An 18,977-nucleotide genomic window follows, 5' to 3' on the forward strand; every position below is an offset into this window, starting at 1 on the left:
ATGTGAATTTCCTTTAATGATTGGTATTTGGGGTTAATAGTTGAGGCCAGGCATTTTATTAAGAGAACCTCCTTTGGTTCCCATGAGCTCTTTTGACTAGCTGGTAAATCCTTCTTTCATCTAGAAGGAATTTTTATGGTTTAAAAAGTATAGTGTTGCTCTCCATCCAAATAATCAACCTAAAGCAGGCTGAAACTTGATTTCCCACACCTGACATTGTAGCAAGAGCACACTTAAGCCACTTGAAATTAAACTCTTTTCAAGAGGCTGAACTTGCTCATTTGTATTTCTGTTACTCTTCCCACCCGCAAATAAATCTGTCCATTTGTAGTGGGCATACGAGCTGGGTCTGTCCAACGAGGAGCCGGTTAGTATCCCGTCACATGCCTGCGAACACTTCTACCTTCTGACTCGCCCCTTGGAGACCCCTCTGCAGAGCAACACACCAAGTGAGGACTTGTACTTTTTTTTTTTTTAATCTTGTTTCCTTGCCAATATCCTGTCCTCTGAAAAGGAAGACTTTCTACTAAGGATAGACTGTGCCTGAAAGAGCCTTTTCATTTCTGGAGCATGTCACAGGGAGGTGGTCCCAGTTCTAACTTTTCTTTAATAAAAGTCTTTATGAAAGGATGGCCAGAATGGTCATTCCATTAAGCAGTTTTTTTGTTTTTGTTTTTTGCAAGCTAATTTTAGTCCTAAACAGAGGTCACTGAGAATATTGGAATGTAACCTTGAGTTTTTAACTTGAATGCTATAAACTGTAGAAATGTCATGACTATAAACTTAGGTGGGTTAGTGGTTCCAAGTGCTGTAGGGGAGAGGGTTTTGATAGTCTTAATACCTAGAATGGGCTCGGCAATCCCCCTTTCTGTTAGACTTTCGCTTGGCACAGTGGCAGTTATATAGTTTGGTTCTGAGGACTAGTCAGAGCTTCTAGGTAATTAGTAAGGTTAGAGATAATTAGAGAAACAATCTCCACTGTAAGTCTGAGTGAGAGGATCCTCCCCCATGACCTTGAAAGGTGTTTTAAAGCTAATGAATGCCTGTGTGCTTTGGATGCTATTTCATTAACAAAGCCATTAATGGGTGTTTTTTGTTTGTTTCTTTTTCTGTCCACTTAGAAAGCTGGCTTGCCTCTAAACCCTTGTGTTTTTCTTCTACTCCACGCTCCCTTGTTATTTCTCTTCCTTAGCTGTTGTGGATGCTGATGGAAGAATTTATATTCGGAACTGGCAGGGTGGCATCTTATCTGGGGGCTTTGAGAAGAACCCAAAACCAATTTTCACTGAGGGCAAGAATCAGCTGGAGATTCAGAATCTACAGGAAGACTGGGATCACTTTGGTGTGTGAACTAGATTATAACAATAATGCCTTATGTTTGTTTAAGATGTTACATTGTTCAAAGCATCTTCAGTGGCTCACACCTGTAATCCTAGCACTCTGGTATGCTGAGGTGGGAGGATTGCTTGAGCTCAGCTCAGCCTGAGCAAGAGCAAGACTTGTCTCTCCTTAAAAAAAAAGAAAAATAGAAAAATTAACCAGGTGTCATGGCAGGCGCCTATAGTCCCAGCTATTCTGGAGGCTGAGGCAGGAGGATCACTTGAGCCCAGGAGTTTGAGGTTGCAGTGAGCTGTGATGATGCCACTGCATTCTACCTGGGGCGACAGAGCAAGACTCTGTCTCCAAAAAAAAACAAAAAATCATTTCAAGAATAATGCTTTATTTAACATTTATAACAACCCAATGAGGTACAATAGTGGTTACAGAGAATGGTCTACAGAATTTGCATGGTCTAAGAATGCAGTTACTGATTAGCCAATTCAGGGAACTAAAATTTTGGTTAATAGACTTTTGGCTCATTATTTACCTAAAATCATTGCTGAAATTTTAGGTTAAAGGGAGACCTTCTAGACCGGGCATGGTGGCTCACCCCTGTAATCCTAGCACTCTGGGAGGCCGAGGTGGGTGGATCGCTCAAGGTCAGGAGTTCGAGACCAGCCTGAGCAAGAGCGAGACCCCGTCTCTACTAAAAATAGAAAGAAATTATCTGGCCAAGTAAAAATATATATAGAAAAAAAATTAGCTAGGCATGGTGGCACATGCCTCTAGTCCCAGCTACTCGGGAGGCTGAGGCAGTAGGATCGCTTAAGCCCAGGAGTTTGAGGTTGCTGTGAGCTAGGCTGATGCCACGGCACTCACTCTAGCCCGGGCAACAGAGCAAGACTCTGTCTCAAAAAAAAAAAAAGGGAGACCTTCTTTTGGTAGGATTTCATGTAAAATTGAAGAACTCTTTAGAAAACAGAATTGTTCACTTTGGGAGGCTGAGACAGAATCATTTGAGACTGGAAGTTTAAGACCAGCTTGAGCAAGTGTGAGACTGTCTCTACAAAATACAGAAAAATTAGCCAGGCATGGTGGCATATGTCTATAGTCCTAGTTACTAGGGAAGCTGAGGCAGGATTGCTTGAGCCCAGGAGTTTGAGGTTGTAGTGAGCTATGATGACACCACTGTACACCAGGCTAGGTGACAGAGTGAGACCCAGTCTCAAAGAAGAAGAAGAAAACAATTGTTTTGTTACTGTAGTAATTCATTAAAAATTTATTTTTTTTTTGGCCATGCTAATCTTGTCTGTATCATTCCAGTTTTAGTATATGTGTTGCCGAAGTGCTGAGCACTAAAATTTTAAATAACTTCATTATTATTTTTTTTTTTATTTTAGAAAGAGTCTCACTCTGTTGCCCAGTCTAGAGTACAGTGGTGCAATCATAGCACACTGTGACCTTGAGCTTCTGGGCTCAAGCGATTCTCCTGCCTCAGCCTCCTGAGTGATGGGGACTACAGGCATGCGCCACCACTATGCCTGGTTAATTTGTAAACATTTTTTGTAGAGATGAGGGCTCACTGTGTTACCCAGACTGGTCTTGAACTTCTGGGCTCAAGCGATCCTCCTGCCCTGACCTCCTAAAGTGCTGGGATTATAGGTATGAGCCACTGTGCTGGGCTAATAACTTTTTTAAGAACAATTTTATTTATTGAATAATTAAGATAGTCACATGATTCTAAATTCAAAAGATGGGGAAGGATCTCTAATGAAGAATTTCCCTTTCACCCTTGATGGGCTTTCTGTTTTTAAATAAACTTCTTATTAAGGCACATTTCAAACATTTAAAAGTGAATAGAGTAGTGTGGTGAACCCCATGTACCCAACGTCCACCTCCAGTCTGGTTTTGTCTGTAACCACTGTCCCACAGGATTATGCCCAGGTGGTGGATTTGCTCTGAAACAGGGTGAGGATCTGTCTTTTGCAGCTACTCCAGTGTAGAAGAACGTTGCCTTTCATTGAAATCTCTTCGGTAGTTGTTTAAGAGCCTTTTCACTCATGCTGACCCCTTCAAGATGATTATCTGTAATCAAATGTATTCTTGATATTCTGTAGCTCCTTTCCTTTCTACAGAGTGTCTTTTTTTCTCAGTCTTTATGCCAAGCATTTTGCAGGTTATAATTCCACCAAGCTTTGTGCTTTCTAATAAATGGCCCAGTTGACTTTTCTCCAAAAAATCTCTTCCAAGAGATTTTCTGAAAAACCGGGGTACAAAGTAGAAGAGGTTGAAAGTTTGTTAATTCCTTAAAAGTGAGAACTCTGTTTGGGTTTATTTTTATCGCTCAGAGCCCCTGTTGAGTTCCCTCCTGCGTAGGATGCCAGAGTTGGAGACTCTGGAGATCGTGAAGTTGGTGAATTGCCCTGAGACCTTCACACCAGACATGAGGTGCATCATGGGCGAGTCTCCTGTGGTGCAGGGCTACTTTGTCCTGGCGGGAATGAACTCTGCTGGCCTTTCATTTGGTGGAGGAGCTGGGAAGTAAGTCTTTCTCACTCGGAGTTGGCTATGAACATATGTCAGCTTGCTGGGCTTGCCTTCTAGAATTACTTATTAATATGGTATATAATACATTTAATCTAGTATGTTAATAATAATAATAAGATACATGTAATTTGAGAGTCGTCCCTTTCAAAGAATGGGAAGCTATCCCATATTACAGAAATGTCATTGTGCAAAATGTTTTGCAACTCTTCTTTTAGAGTTAGCCACAGAGCCTATGGGATGTTCTTTTGTACTTTTTCAGTTGTAACAAATGTTGGTCTTCAGAGTATGTATGTGAGTTTGGAAGTAGCCTAGTGTATTGAATGAGGTAGGTGATCAAGCTGGGTAATACAAATTTTTATTTAAAAATTAAGTACTCGTAAAAAATAAGTCAGTCACAAAAGAACAAACCCTGTATGATTCCACATATATGAGGTACCTAGAGTAGTCAGATTCATAGAGACAGAAAGTACACTGGTGGTTGCCAGGGGAAGGGGCAAGTGGGAAGTTATTGTTTACAGGTACAGAGTTTTGGTTTTGCAGGACGAAAAGAGTTCTGGAAGCCAGGCATGGTGGCTCACACCTGTAATCCTAGCACTTTGGGAGGCCGAGGCGGCAGGATTAGTTGAAGCTAAGAGTTCGAGACCAGCCTGGGCAATATAGTGAGACCCCCATCTCTACAAAAAATAGAAAAATTACATCCATGTAACAAAAAACACTTATACCCCCTAAATCTATTGAAATGAAAGAAAGAAGGAAAAGAAAGAAAGAAAAGAAAAGAAAAATTAGCTGGGTGTGTTGTCATCTCAGCTACTTGGCAGGCTAAGGTAGGTGGAACACGTAAGCCCCCAGGAGTCTGAGGTTACAGTGAGCTGTAATGATGCCGCTGCTCTCCAGCCTGGACAACAGAGTGAAGCCCTGTCTCAAATAAAAAAGAAAAAAAAAAAGAGTTCTGGAGATAGATGGTGGTAAAGGTTATACAACAGTGTGAATGTACTTAATATCACTAAACTATATGTGTAAAAATGGTTAAGATGGTAAATTTTATGTTATATATATTTTAACACAATTTTTTTTTTTAATTAATGAGACCAGTTTTCTTGAGTGACTTGTAAAATGACTCTGAAAATAGTTACAGAAGAGGAGTTGCCAAAAATATTTGGAGCAAAGGAGATGTCTTCAGATAACTGTGTAATCTCCCAAGGAGACTGTCTTACAGAAATAACCTATTGGGTGTATAAATTAAAGTACATTTCTATGTGTGTTTTAGTCCTATTTCTTCATAGATGTTGCTTATATCTTAACCACTTTCTAGGGAATCTTATCATTAGAGCTAAAATCCTCATTGCGGTCTTGTGAGAGCTGTACATGGATCCATGTTTTGTTTCTTCCAAACAAGTTAAGAAAATTGCCCAGAATTGTTTTAACTGCTCTGTGACAATATATATAGGATCTTTTGATTCTGTTGGTTCTTGATTTGTAGAGCATTGCTTTTATCCTCTTGAATACCATATCTGAGGCCCAACAACCCTGACCCGTCATCTAAACAGGTACCTCGCTGAATGGATGGTGCATGGTTATCCCTCAGAAAATGTCTGGGAATTGGACTTGAAACGTTTTGGAGCCCTCCAGAGCAGCCGTACCTTTCTGCGCCACCGGGTCATGGAAGTTATGCGTAAGTGAAGCTTTATCCCAATTGGTGTCTTTCTGCTGGCCTGTTTTGTCATTCAGAGGGGGCAGATTTTTCCTTAGTTTTTTAATAGTAACTTTGAGTTGGGCTCCTGATGTTTGACTGTTGCAGTCCTGAGTAAGGGGCTTTATGCTCCACATGGTATTTACAGAACATTTTCTTTGGCATATCGTACTTTGTTTACTTGTGGGAACAAGAAAGTGGAATAGGATTTATAGGTAACATGTGGCAGCTTCCATATTCCTAGTGATGCCTCCTTTCCAGTTTGCCTTGAAGGACCCTATGTCAAAGTGATGCTCTCTCAGTCTCCACTTGGTTTTTGAGATCACTGTTTTCTTTCCAGGGCAGAGAATTTACCAAGTTATGCTCAAAGCTTCAGGCTTCTCTGAATGACTTTCATCATTCATCCATCATAGACTAGCAAAATAGGAAATCGCTTCTTATATGTAAATACAAAACATTCATTTGTGTTCTCATTCCCCTTGTTCTTGCTTCCCTCCAACTTTGAAGGATTGGCATCTTCATTTTAACTTAACTTGTTATTCTGCCTTGTCTGATTTATTTTCCAGTAAGCCCTTAGAAACAGCTTTTGTATCAGGAATTGAACCAAATCATATAGGTTCTGATGGGATGTAATTTCGTTTCCTGTACTGAGGAACTGTTCTCTGACTTTGCCAAGTGGTATCTAAGTATTTGGGGCATGTTTATTTTCAAGACTAGGTTACTGGGCCGGGCGCGGTGGCTCACGCCTGTAATCCTAGCACTCTGGGAGGCTGAGGTGGGAGGATCACTTGAGGTCAGGAGTTTGAAATCAGCCTGAGCAAGAGCGAGACCCCGTCTCTACTAAAAATAGAAAGAAAATTAGCTGGACAACTAAAAAATATATAGAAAAAATTAACCAGGCATGGTGGCACATGCCTGTAGTCCTAGCTACTCGGGAGGCTGAGGCAGTAGGATTTACTTGAGCCCAAGAGTTTGAGGTTGCTGAGAGCTAAGCTGATGCCACGGCACTCTAGCCCAGGCGACAGTGATACTCTGTCTCCAAAAAAAAATAAGACTAAATTACTACATTGGCTGTAACCACCATTCATGGTTACAAATGAAATATTGGTTTAGTAGCTGGATGACGTTCGTGGTGAGACCTTTGAATTGCCTTTAATGCCTGAGTACTCACTGTTGGCCTGTGGCAAAGAACTTACATCCATGGGAGAAGAAGGACCTAGCAGCAGTGAGTTTAACTGCTAAGGTTCTGAAATTTTAGCAAATATTTTGGCTAAAATGTTGAAGGGATTGTAAGTCTAGATTTCCCCAGCCATAGTTACTTTAGAACCTCCTTGGTGATATGACACTTTTGGTGGCCTTCTTTGAGTTGCATAAAGTAGAAATTGCAGGCATGATAGAAAATGGGGAAGGGGAAAGTAGAACCTAAAGTCTCAGGAGGTTGAAATTGGCACAATGCAAGGAACCCAGTGCGGCTTTCTTCTGCACCTCCCAGCCTCCCCCCACTTTTTGTTAGAATGGTGTGAGGTCAGGTCTTCTCTTTGGAAGGGACTAGAGATCGCTCTCTTTCGGCTTTTTTTACTTATTGCTGTTACAGATTGGACATTAAGAGAAATGAATTCTGACCCTAGCTTTGTTATGTGAATAATGTCATTGGGACAATACAGTGCAACCTTTCAGATTTCAGAGCCACCAAATCAAGGTATGATACATACCCTTTCACTTCAGAAATGGGTTAAATATCAGAGAAGAGATGTCTCTAACAGGTCTGAGATCCTAACAGCACAGGTGCCGTGAAGAGTCAAGTGCCACTTTTTCCACACTTTTTTCCCACCTGTGTCCCACTTATATATAACCTTCATCTCTGCTATGGGGCTTAGCAAGGTTTAGAACTATGGCCTTTCTCCCATTGTTTCTACCTACTAATTGGGAACTATAAAAGTGATTAAGGACTGAGAGTCATTTTGTGACTCACAGCTATATAACTTTATGGAGGGATAACACCAGCTCTTGTAATATTGTCCTTTCTTCTGGAGCATGCCTGTTATACTGGGTAATATTCGACAAATTAGGCTGTATCAGCCTGGAAATTATGCTCTTTTGAATAGGAACAACTCCAGAGTCTATTGGATGTTGGATACTCAGCTCTGAAATCTGTGTCTTGGGCTTTCATAGACTGCTCTTGTCTGTTCTAGCTCTGATGTATGACTTGAAGGTTCCCCGTTGGGACTTCCAGACTGGTAGGCAGTTACGCACGTCTCCTCTCTATGACCGGTTGGATGCACAAGGGGCCAGGTGGATGGAGAAACATGGATTTGAGAGGCCAAAGTACTTTGTTCCACCTGACAAGGGTAAGAAGTGACATTCTCGTTTGAGTTCATTTTTTTTTCTTTTGTCCTGGGGATTAATAAAACTTATTTTTAAATGCATAAACTAGAATGTGTTCCTGGAAGAACAAATAATAAAAACCTGTTAGACTGTACTAAACTATACAGGGACACACCCCAGTCCTCTTCTTTTCTCTCTTCCATAGACCTCCTGTCGCTGGAGCAGAGCAAGACTTTCTATAAGCCAGATTGGTTTGACATCGTGGAGTCTGAAGTCAAGTGCTGTAAGGAAGCGGTGTGTGTCATCGATATGTCTTCTTTCACAAAGTTTGAGATAACGGTAAGTATTGGGGAACCAAATAATAGATTAATTATTTATGAAATGCCTCCTGTTGTTCATCTGTCCCTTCAAAACCAATTCCCTAAGAATTCTGGTATGTTTTAGTGTTTCCTCTGTATTTTAACATTTTTTAGCTCTTTGTTTCTTGGTTTTCATTTGCCTAGAGTGGCCCATTTATCATAAGATTCAATAGCCAGCTTTCCCCGGAGCTTCTTGTTATAAAGTAAATCTACAAATACTGCCACGTGGGTACTGGCTCATTGAATTTTCTCAGCAAGGCTCATTGCTAGTCGGGCCATGTTACCTATCTGAGTGCTCTGGTGCTTACTCTCTCTGCTTTGTTCTCTAACCCTGCAGTCCACAGGGGATCAGGCATTAGAAGTCCTGCAGTACCTCTTCTCCAATGACCTGGATGTACCCGTGGGCCACATTGTGCATACCGGCATGCTCAACGATGGTGGAGGGTATGAAAATGACTGCAGCATAGCACGACTGAGCAAGCGCAGGTGAGGTTAGCTGCCATCCCACTCTGCTCCCTCCAACATACTGATTCCTTAAGGCTGCTGTAACAGAGCACCTAACAGTCTTCTCTGAGAAATCATAATTATCCCAGGGACCAAAAAACCATTTCTTGAACTCACAGTCAGTTCATTAGCAACCCTAAATAGAAAGAAATCACCAGGCAAAGAAAAGAAGAAACCCGCTAGTTTATGTAAAACTAGTGTTAGAGAGTTAGTTACCCTACTGAGAGAATATGCCATATCTTATGTTATTACGTCTGTATAATGTCTTGGTACTAACGGGAAGCCAGAATTTTCTGTTTTGTCTTTATGTGGTATGTCCTAGAATGGTGCTGCTGGCCCTGTGTGAAAGCCAAGAGATCATTTCCCAGTATTCTTCTCATTGCTTTGAAACTGGATGAGAACTTGATTGCTTCCTGATCCTTTTCCTGCCGCCTGGTGTTGATTATTTTGGGCTCTCACTTTCAGTTTCTTCATGATCTCTCCAACTGACCAGCAGGTCCACTGCTGGGCCTGGCTTAAGAAACACATGCCAGAGGACAGCAACCTGCTTCTGGAAGATGTCACCTGGAAATACACTGGTAAGGGGGCCTTCTGGGGTCAGCCAAGTGAGGAAAAAGCCAGCAGATAGATCAACTTGGACTGAAAAAAGCGTAAAGAAAAAAAAAAAAAAAGAAAAAAAAAGACCAGCAGATCCAGGTGGCTTCTACATTTTCCTTTGTTACATTTGACTTTCAAAAATGAATGTCATACCGGGCGCGGTGGCTCATGCCTGTAATCCTAGCACTAGCACTCTGGGAGGCCAAGGCGGGTGGATCGCTCGAGGTCAGGAGTTCGTGACCAGCCTGAGCAAGAGTGAGACCCCGTCTCTACTAAAAATAGAAGAAATTATCTGGCCAGCTAAAAATATATATAGAAAAAATTAGCTGGGCATGGTGGTACATGCCTGTAGTCCCAGCTGCTCGGGAGGCTGAGGCAGAAGGATCGCTTGAGCCCAGGAGTTTGAGGTTGCTGTGAGCTAGGCTGACGCCACGGCACTCTAGCCCGGGCAACAGAGCGAGACTATCTCAAAAAAAAAAAAAAAAATGGGCCGGGCATGGTGGCTCACGCCTGTAATCCTAGCCCTCTGGGAGGCCGAGGTGGGTGGATCGCTCAAGGTCAGGAGTTCGAGACCAGCCTGAGTGAGACCCCGTCTCTCCTAAAAATAGAAAGAAATTATCTGGCCAACTAAAAATATATATAGAAAAAATTAGCCAGGCATGGTGGCGCATGCCTGTAGTCCCAGCTACTTGGGAGGCGGAGGCAGTAGGATCACTTAAGCCCAGAAGTTTGAGGTTGCTGTGAGCTAGGCTGACGCCACGGCACTCACTCTAGCCCGGGCAACAAAGTGAGACTCTGTCTCAAAAAAAAAAAAAGAATGTCAGAGTTAGTGGAGAAGAGGCTTGCTGGTCGTAGAAGACCGACCTCTAACACTTTCTCGCTTTTTATAGGTGAGGTGTGAGATGAGTTAGTGCTTTGGCTTCTGTGTTTTGTTCACTTCTACATCCCCTACAGCAAGCATGTAAGAGTTCAAGTATTTGTTGAAGGAATAAAAAATTTCTTAAAGTCTTTTTGTATCTATTACCTAAGTAATATTTTCTTCAAAATTTCTATGTATCGTTGTTTTTAATGAGTACATAATTTTTAAGGGTGACTTAATTTCCTGATTATCTCCTCGTCAGCAGTCCCGTTGGGGAGCAGCCCCTCCTCTTCTACCTGCCCATTCTAGGTTTAGGCCTCCCGCCCTTCCTCCCTGCCACCTACCTAATTCCTACCCCTCTGCCCCACCAGCATTTAATCTCCCAGGCCTTCATTTTCACTTCCTTGGAGTGATTAACTTCTTGCTACCAGGTTGGCAGAATCTTCTAGGACAAAAGTTGTGTTCTAACCTGTATGAGAGTGGTTGATGGGTAATTTAGTGCAAGCTGCTGTCACAGGCATCAGGCTGGGGCAGGGGGTTGGGCGGCAGCTCTTCTCCAGATACTGATTTGGGATTGGGGCTTCTTCAATCACGTAGCCACCTGGGAAGGAGAAAGAAGAGAATGGGAATTGTGCAAGGGGAGGTATGGCCAGCCCTGGAAGTAGGCTCGTGTCCCATTGGCCAGGTCTTGGTCTCATGATCCTAATCTAACTGCAGAGGAGGCTGTGGAATGTTGTCTTCCTGGGTGCCAGGGAAAGGAAACAATCTACCCAGGCGCTCTCCTGCCAGCACCGTCAGTAGCATCTAGCAGGCCTGTCAGCAGAGGTGTATTTGACAGAATCAGGGTGCTTGGTGTCCAACCCTGGATTGCCTAAGCAAAGGGATGCTTTGGTGGTCTTAGCACCCAGGCCTGGTGAGCAAGTCCAGAACAGACCTTTCCCACTGGCTTAGCCCTTCACTTGGAGAGGCTAGTCATCTCTCGTTCTTTCCTGTTTAGCCCTCAATCTGATTGGCCCTCGCGCTGTGGATGTGCTGTCCGAGTTGTCCTATGCGCCTATGACTCCAGACCACTTCCCAAGTCTCTTTTGCAAGGTGGGTGCTAGTAAAGTTCTGTTTTTCAAATGGGCAGGGAACATTTCTTTTATAGTGGCAGCAGTTACATATTCTTACTATGGTGTTAACACCCATGAAGAGTATTCTAACCTTTACTAGACAAGCAAAATGACTGAGTAAATTTATTTTTCACCCTTCAAGCCTCCTTATTTGATAAGCATTAGGATACCTTTGAAGTGAATTTAGCTTCAGTGAAGGTGAAGTCTGATATTTACTGGTTTCTGTAGCAGTAGATCAAAATTTTAGGTTCCAGGATTATGACACTGACACCAAAAAGTGCCATTCGAGGTCAGGCCGCTTCTCTCCATGGAGTCAGTGCATCTTCTTTTTTATACGCAGAGTATCCTCTGTGTATGTGGCATCTTCAGGGAGGAAATGGTGTAGTTCAATTCCTAATCAATTTAAATAATTTTCTTTCCTATAAGTGGCCACTATAACTAAATGAAATAAACTATAACTGAATAAAAGCAGTGATAACTGAATTCCCTCTACGAAGCAGTTTAGAAGCAGATTAGAGAGGTCCAAAGTGATACTTTGGCAACCTATAACCAGCACCTTCCAGACAATTACTGACGGAGGCTCTTTGAAGTTAAAACCGAAGTTGGGATCCACCTGCAAATTATTTTACAGTTCCTTCTCCAAGGCAGAGTGAAAGCAACAGAAAACTCTCCATTGTTAGCCGTCAGCAGACCCCCTCACAGTGTTCCCGCCGCTGCTTGAAGGAGTGATCCGTACGCTTGCACCTGGCGAGTGCCGGTCGTGGGGGCTTCCTATGGAAGCAGTTTGCTCCCGTGCTATCTGGGACTTTTCACTTTCTGTTATAGGAATGACGGTTGCATCAGTGGCCCCCGTTAGGGAGCTGAGCTGCTGTCACATGTTTCGAAATTTAGAAGCCAGGTCTTTGCCCCACGGTAGCAGGTGAATCATGTCCGTGCACATCAGGCATCATCTTTTGTGTGGCAAATGGCCAGGATTTGTCTGCAGAGTCCCTCAGAGAAGACACTTGCCTGGTCTTCATTGCTCCTGAGACCTCTGACTAACACAGTCTTTAGCAAAGAGACTTTGCAAAGAGAAATATTTTGTGCTTGTCAAAGACTTTTGGCCTCCACTTTCCGCCATCAGCTGGCCTAAAACTCCTGAAGTGGTGACATCATAGGTGAGAAGAGGTGCTGCAGCAGCTGCGTGCCGTTCTCAGTGCCCCTCAGCACCTGGAACCAGACCATTTTCAGGATGAAATTCTTTCATTGACATGTATCTCCTTGAAGGTTAAACAAAGGGCGCAGCATTAAGGAGGGGTGTCCCTCAGGCAGTCCTTCCCTGGACCAGCCTGCGTGAGTGCCGCAGCCCCTGCAGAGTCCCCACGCTGACTTGGTCCCTTTGTCTCTGCAGGAGATGAGCGTGGGCTACGCAAATGGGATCCGGGTGATGAGTATGACTCACACGGGAGAGCCAGGATTCATGCTGTACATCCCCATAGAGGTGAGATACGGAGGGCTCGCCTCTGCCTTCCTTCCCTGAGCTGCCAGGAGGTGTGCTGGCCCTGCCAGGCCTGCACTGGCAGGTTTGGAGAGTATCTGATGGGGCCTTGGGGACTGTGGTAGGCTGCACTGAAGAGATTTTACAATTTTTAAGTAAGTCATTTGATTTCTTTTGAATAGATTATATATTTAAAAAGTATTCAGTGCCACCTAACCAGTTCTCACCAACCACCACCAGTGACATTAGTATTATTTTTATATGTCATATCAGATGTTTAGGCACGTGAAAGCAAATTCCCAGACATACTTTTAGCCCACTTTTGGAAAACACCAATGGCAGCGTACTGCTGTTCTACATCTGGTTTTTGGTTTTTGGTTTTTTTTTTTTAAGACAGAGGCTCGCTTTGTTGCCCGGGCTAGAGTGAGTGCCGTGGCATCAGCCTAGCTCACAGCAACCTCAAACTCCTAGGCTTAAGCGATCCTACTGCCTCAGCCTCCCGAGTAGCTGGGACTACAGGCATGTGCCACCATGCCTGGCTAATTTTTTCTATATATATTTTAGTTGGCCAGATAATTTCTTTCCTTTTTTAGTAGAGACAGGGTCTCGCTCTTGCTCAGGCTGGTCTTGAACTCCTGACCTTGAGCTATCCACCCGCCTCGGCCTCCCAGAGTGCTAGGATTACAAGCGTGAGCCACCACACCCGGCCTGCATCTGGTTTTTTAATTTCACTTAATAATTTATCTTACAAATCTTCCTGTGTTGGCCCGCTCTTTTTTTTGTTTTGTTTTTGTTTTTTTGAGACAGAATCTCACTCTGTCACCCAGGCTGGAATGCAGTGGCACGATCATAGCTCACTGCAGCCTTGAACTCCTGGGTCCAAGCAGTCCTCCTGCCTCAACTTCCTGAGTAGCTGGGACTACAGGTACATGCCACTACACTGGCTGATTTTTTTAGTTTTTTTATAAAGACAGGGTCTTACTATGTTGCTCAGGCTGGTCTTGAATGCCTGGCCTCAAGCGATCCTCCTGCCCCAGTTTCTCACAGTGCTGGGATTATAGGTGTGCGCAACCATGCCCGGCCTCTTTTTTTCTTTATTTTGTAACAGTGGCATAGTATTCCATCATATGGCTGAATCATAATTTTTTTTAACCAGTCTGGTACTAAGTAGACATTTATGATGTTTCCAGTCCTTTGCTGTTATAAAAAATGTCTGCAGTGTATAAGAATGGCCTTTCCCTTATTGTACTACCAGCACATAGCGTTGTCAAACTTCAAGTTTTTGCAGTCTGATAGGTACAAAATAGTTTGTCAGTGCAGTTTGAGTTTCCCTTGGGAATGAAGTTGGGTGACTTTTCAAAACCCATCTCATTCCAAGTAACAACCAACCTGTAGGGCCCCACACAGGCTGCCTGCCCATTCTCCACCCTGTTGCTTCTCATTTTGTCCTGTCTTCTCTGCCTCTCTCACTCCTGCTTGTCTTGGAACATGCTAGACATGCTTCTACCTCAGGGCCCTTACACCTGCTATCCTCTGTCCTTTGGCATGTCCTTCCCCAAATAAATTCTCCTAAGCTCACAGCCTCACCTCCTTTGGTTCTATTCGTATGTCACTTTCTCAGTGGGACCATATTTCAGTTGCAGGGCCTGCTCCAGGTCTCCCTGTCCTCTTTGCCTTTTATTTTTCTCTACCACACATACCACTGTCTAATAATAATATTTATTTTGTTCATCAGATTACCCTGTTAACTTTTATGTCCCTATCACTTAGAGGAGTACTTGGCAAATAGTAAATGCTCAGTAAATCTTTCATTAATGAGTTTTCTGATCATATCCTTTGTCCATTTTTCTACTGGATTATTGATCGTTTTATCAATTTCTAGGCATGCTTTTTGTATCAAACAGCCCTTAGTATTGAATTACAAATATATTTTTTCCAGTTTGTCATTTGTCTTTTGACTTGTGGGTTTTTTGCCACACAGAAGGGTTTTTTCAGTTTACTTTTTATTATGGAAAATGTTTCATACATTTCAGAAAATTTGTTTTATTTTTATGTACTTGAATTGATCAGTCTCTTCTTCTTTTGTGACTTCTAGAGTTTTATTCATTACAAGGGACTTCCTCCCTCCAAGGTTATACACTTTTTCCACTGGGGCCATGAGCTGAGTGTGTCACACCACTGTACCCTTGGGAAGGTCTGGGACTAGGGCCAGAAGAGCCCTAACAGGGCTCTCCCACGGGGTGATGAGTTCCCAGGGAACAGGGCTCTGCCTGCACAAGGTCAGACTGGGCAGGAGATGGTGTGGACCCCACCCCTGGGGAGGGGCCTGGTGGATGCAGAAGTTGGAATAGACTCGACCGGCAAAGTGAGTTCAGTGGCTGAAGTAAGATACCCCAAACGGGGACCTCACAACCCAATTCAGACTACTCTCCTCTGTTAAAAAAACTTCCAGTTTTCTTCTGGTGCTTCTATAGTTTTTTTAATTGTTGATGATTTTAGCTTTTTTTAAAAAAAACAAATGCTTGATCCTTTTGCAGTGTTTCTTGGTGCATGTTACAAGGCATGAATCAAACTTTATTTTTTTCATATGGATACCCATTTGACTTGAGAATCTACCTTTATCAGATACTAAATTCCTACAGGTATTTGAGTTTATTTCTGGGCTTTATATTCTGTTCCATTGGTCTTTCTGTTTATGGTCCAGAACCACACTTAATTATTGAGTCTTTATCATATATTTTGATATTTGGTATTGCTTATCCTCCCTTATATTGAAAAACTCTGGAAAAAAAGAACAAGTCTTCCTTATTTTCCCTTGTGAACTTGATAATTATCTGATTTAAAAAAACACCTACGTGGTATTTTTTAGGTTGTGTTATATTTATGAATTAAGGAGAATTGACCTTCTTTTGACATTTTGGATCTTACAATCAGAGAATATGGTATGCCTTTATTTTTTTTTTATTTTTTTGAGACAGGGTCTCACTCTGTCACTAGGCTAGAGTTCAGTGACATCGTTATAGCTCACTGTAACCTTGAACTCCTAGGCTCAAGCAATCCTCCTGCCCCAGCCTCCTGAGTAGCTGGGACTATAGCCATGTACTACCATACCTGAAACCATGTCTTGCTATGTTGCCCGGTGTGGTCTTAAATTCCTGTCCTGAAGTGATCCTCCCTCCTCAGCCTCCCAAAGTTCTGGGATTACAGGTGTGAGCCACTGTGCCTGGCCTCTAAGAGACATTTTAGAGAAATGAAAAGATGTGGATCCTGCTTTCGTGGAGTTTATAGTCTGGGTTGGGGTGATTCATTATTCCTGGGCCCTAGTGCTTTGGTTTATTGAGGATGAGACGTCCTGGGAGTCAAATACAGCCTTCTCCCTTGTTCATGTTAATAATGTGAGCCATCAGCACTTGCAGACACGTTACGGGTTTAATTCTGAAGGTATGCTGGTAACTAACCTTTCATCTCTCCCTGTAGTATGCCCTGCATGTATACAATGAAGTGATGAGTGTTGGGCAGAAATACGGAATCCGCAATGCTGGGTATTATGCCCTTCGCAGTCTCCGAATTGAGAAGTTCTTTGCCTTCTGGGGTCAGGATTTAAACACCCTCACCACGCCTCTTGAATGTGGACGAGAGTCTCGCGTGAAATTAGATAAGGTACCATGTTTATCCAAACTCCAGTCTGTCATTCAGCTTCCTAAGTAGTGAAATCTGCACTGGAGTAGGAAGAAGAGCTGATAGGGCAGGAACAATGTGAAAAGATTGAGGCCTCAGTGAGAGCGTCAAGTGAATAATGAGGATTCAGGTGTCCTTAGAATGAAAACACTATCTCTGGGATAAAACATCTTCATGTGAGAACGTAATAGATAATACTTATGTCCTGGGCTTTGCTCTCAAAAGACTGAGTGCATTCTGGGAAGTTTTTCTGAGTTGAGTATGGTGATTCATTAACATGCCACAAATATTTGTAGAAATTAGTTGTCTTATAGTCAGTCAGCTGCCTAATTTTGTAGTTTTTTTCTTTTTAAGTAATATATGAACATGATTTTTTTAGAAAAAATCATAGTTCAAGAGAACGTTCCATGAAAAGTGAGTGTGTTTTCCACCTCTGAGCCCATCTGATCTTTCCAGGCAAAGCCCCTTGTCCTCCCTTTTAGAGGGTGTCAGTGTAGTGCAAACATGCTTAAGTATAATGTCCCCTCCCCACTTTTTTGACCTAAATGGTGGAATACCACATGCTTGCTATATCACACATTGCTTATTTTATTTAACAAAACCTTGGCAGTTTTTCCTTAGGAGTACCATAGATCTACAGTATTCTTTTTGAGCGATTACATGTAATGATTTTTCTCTGATATAAAAATAATAAATAACTCATTTTGGAAAGTGGGAAAATATAAAGAAGAAATTTAAAATCACCCGTATTTTATCTATTCAGAGATAATCACTGTTAATAGTTTATTTTATGCTAGTCTTTTTTTTTAGTATATGCATATGCACAGAGTTTTTATTGGGATTATATTAAACACATTTTCTAAAATGATTCTAGCAATTATTTTTGAGTCTTGAGTTTTCTTCCAAAATGCTTTCGTTCTATGTGGTCTTGTGAGTAAAATCTGTGTTTATAAAATAGAAAAAGAAAAGTACGTACCTCTGTTGTTACAAAAGTTCTTGAGGGTATCTTTTATGTTGTGAATGCAGTTTTCCACATGGTAGAAAGTGCACCATTTCCCAAAAGCTGCGGGATGGGGGTAGAAGGGGTAGTATTTTGGAAGGTTGCTGCGTCCCACTGCAGTGACACTAGCAGAGACCCTTCCCATGGCGTTGCTTCTTATGCCAAGGACTGGCATGTCGATGCATATTTCAGCAGTTCCTTTCTTTCTTAGGGCATGGATTTCATTGGTCGGGACGCCCTGCTGCATCAGAAGCAGAATGGGGTATATAAACGCTTCACTATGTTCATCCTGGATGACCACGACACAGACCTAGACCTTTGGCCGTGGTGGGGAGAGCCCATTTACCGGAATGGGCAGTATGTTGGCAACACCACCAGCAGTGCCTATAGCTACACCATGGAGCGCCACGTTTGCCTGGGCTTTGTGCACAATTTTTCCGAGGACACTGGGGAAGAGCAGGTGGTGACAGCAGATTTTATCAACCGGGGAGAGTATGAGATTGACATCGGGGGACACCGGTTCCAAGCCAAGGCCAAGCTCTACCCTGTCGCCTCCGTCTATACCCACAAGCGCCGAAAGGATGACGTGGAGCTGAGTGACTTGCATGGGAAATAAGGCCATGGCAGTTTCACCTCCCCGCTATCTTATCCCGGAGAAGCATCACCTCGGAGCTTCTCTTCCGTCTGACTCCATCCCTCTTTATCGAACCTTTGCCTCCCATCTCTTAATCTCCCTGATATAATTTTGAAATTTACCTACTTTTAAACTTTTTGCTTTGCAGCCTCTCTTGTCCTCCCATCTTTTCCTTCTCCTTTTGCATTCCCCTTCCTAATACTCACTCTGGGCTATTCCTTCCTTCCCTCCCCTCCGCTCAGACTCCCATGGTGGCAGGAAGTATGTCTGACAGGCAGTACAGGAGCAAGCTCCACTGTGGAAGTGGGTTACAGTGACAGCTGATTTCAAGTAACCTGTTCATTTCGTTGGGGGTGCTGTGTGTCCGGTGCAGCCATGTGGAATAGCTTGTGCCTTTTAGCCAGGCAGCTCATACTCCTGTTCCACTGTGCTGTGGGTTGGCGCCTGATGACTCTGGCAAGAGGATGATCATCTACCTCACTGACGAGAGGCAGCGCGTGGACCTTGTCTGGTCTGTAGCAGAGACAAGCCGTTAACTTGGCACCATCCTCATCCTCCCTGTGGAACCAGTTAGCAGACTTTGGGCTAGGACAGCCTGCCTGTAATTTTCTTCATCTCTTGCTAATCTCTAGAATAAGGTTGTTTTTTTCTTTTTTAGCTAAGTAAACGAGTAAGCCACAGTGTTTGAAAGGGAAAAACCATGTTGCCTTTTGTGTTGCTTTTCCTACCTGAAAGGATCTGACCTCAGAAAGTACAACATCGATGTTGCTGAGTTTTCTGCTGTTAAAACGATGCTGCTTTTTTTCTAGCTATCCAAAGTTCAGCCATCCCACCTTGATTTTCCTTTTCCCCCAGTGCATTAAGCCACCTTCACC

The 18,977-nt window shown here is 42.9% G+C and overlaps 1 protein-coding gene across 3 annotated transcripts in view; it reads left to right on the plus strand.

Annotated features, from left to right (window-relative positions):
- Positions 1 to 18,231, plus strand: part of PDPR (pyruvate dehydrogenase phosphatase regulatory subunit) — a 36,538-nt gene extending 18,307 nt beyond the window's left edge. Inside the window, exons 8-19 of one of the 3 annotated variants that reach the window (XM_045533959.1) lie at positions 332 to 449; positions 1,193 to 1,342; positions 3,669 to 3,861; positions 5,415 to 5,539; positions 7,750 to 7,905; positions 8,088 to 8,221; positions 8,579 to 8,727; positions 9,211 to 9,323; positions 11,199 to 11,293; positions 12,704 to 12,793; positions 16,268 to 16,450; positions 17,680 to 18,231. In XM_045533959.1, the coding sequence (XP_045389915.1) occupies positions 332 to 449; positions 1,193 to 1,342; positions 3,669 to 3,861; positions 5,415 to 5,539; positions 7,750 to 7,905; positions 8,088 to 8,221; positions 8,579 to 8,727; positions 9,211 to 9,323; positions 11,199 to 11,293; positions 12,704 to 12,793; positions 16,268 to 16,450; positions 17,680 to 18,084 (1,911 nt within the window). In that variant the 3' untranslated portion in view covers positions 18,085 to 18,231. The remainder of the gene's footprint in view (positions 1 to 331; positions 450 to 1,192; positions 1,343 to 3,668; positions 3,862 to 5,414; positions 5,540 to 7,749; positions 7,906 to 8,087; positions 8,222 to 8,578; positions 8,728 to 9,210; positions 9,324 to 11,198; positions 11,294 to 12,703; positions 12,794 to 16,267; positions 16,451 to 17,679) is intronic. The other 2 variants (XM_045533960.1, XM_045533961.1) reach the window with 2 other exon arrangements.
- The last annotated feature ends 746 nt before the right edge of the window (positions 18,232 to 18,977 follow it).

Source organism: Lemur catta, chromosome 20 (assembly GCF_020740605.2).
Source record: "Lemur catta isolate mLemCat1 chromosome 20, mLemCat1.pri, whole genome shotgun sequence".
In the NCBI taxonomy this organism is placed as follows: Eukaryota; Metazoa; Chordata; class Mammalia; order Primates; family Lemuridae; genus Lemur; species Lemur catta.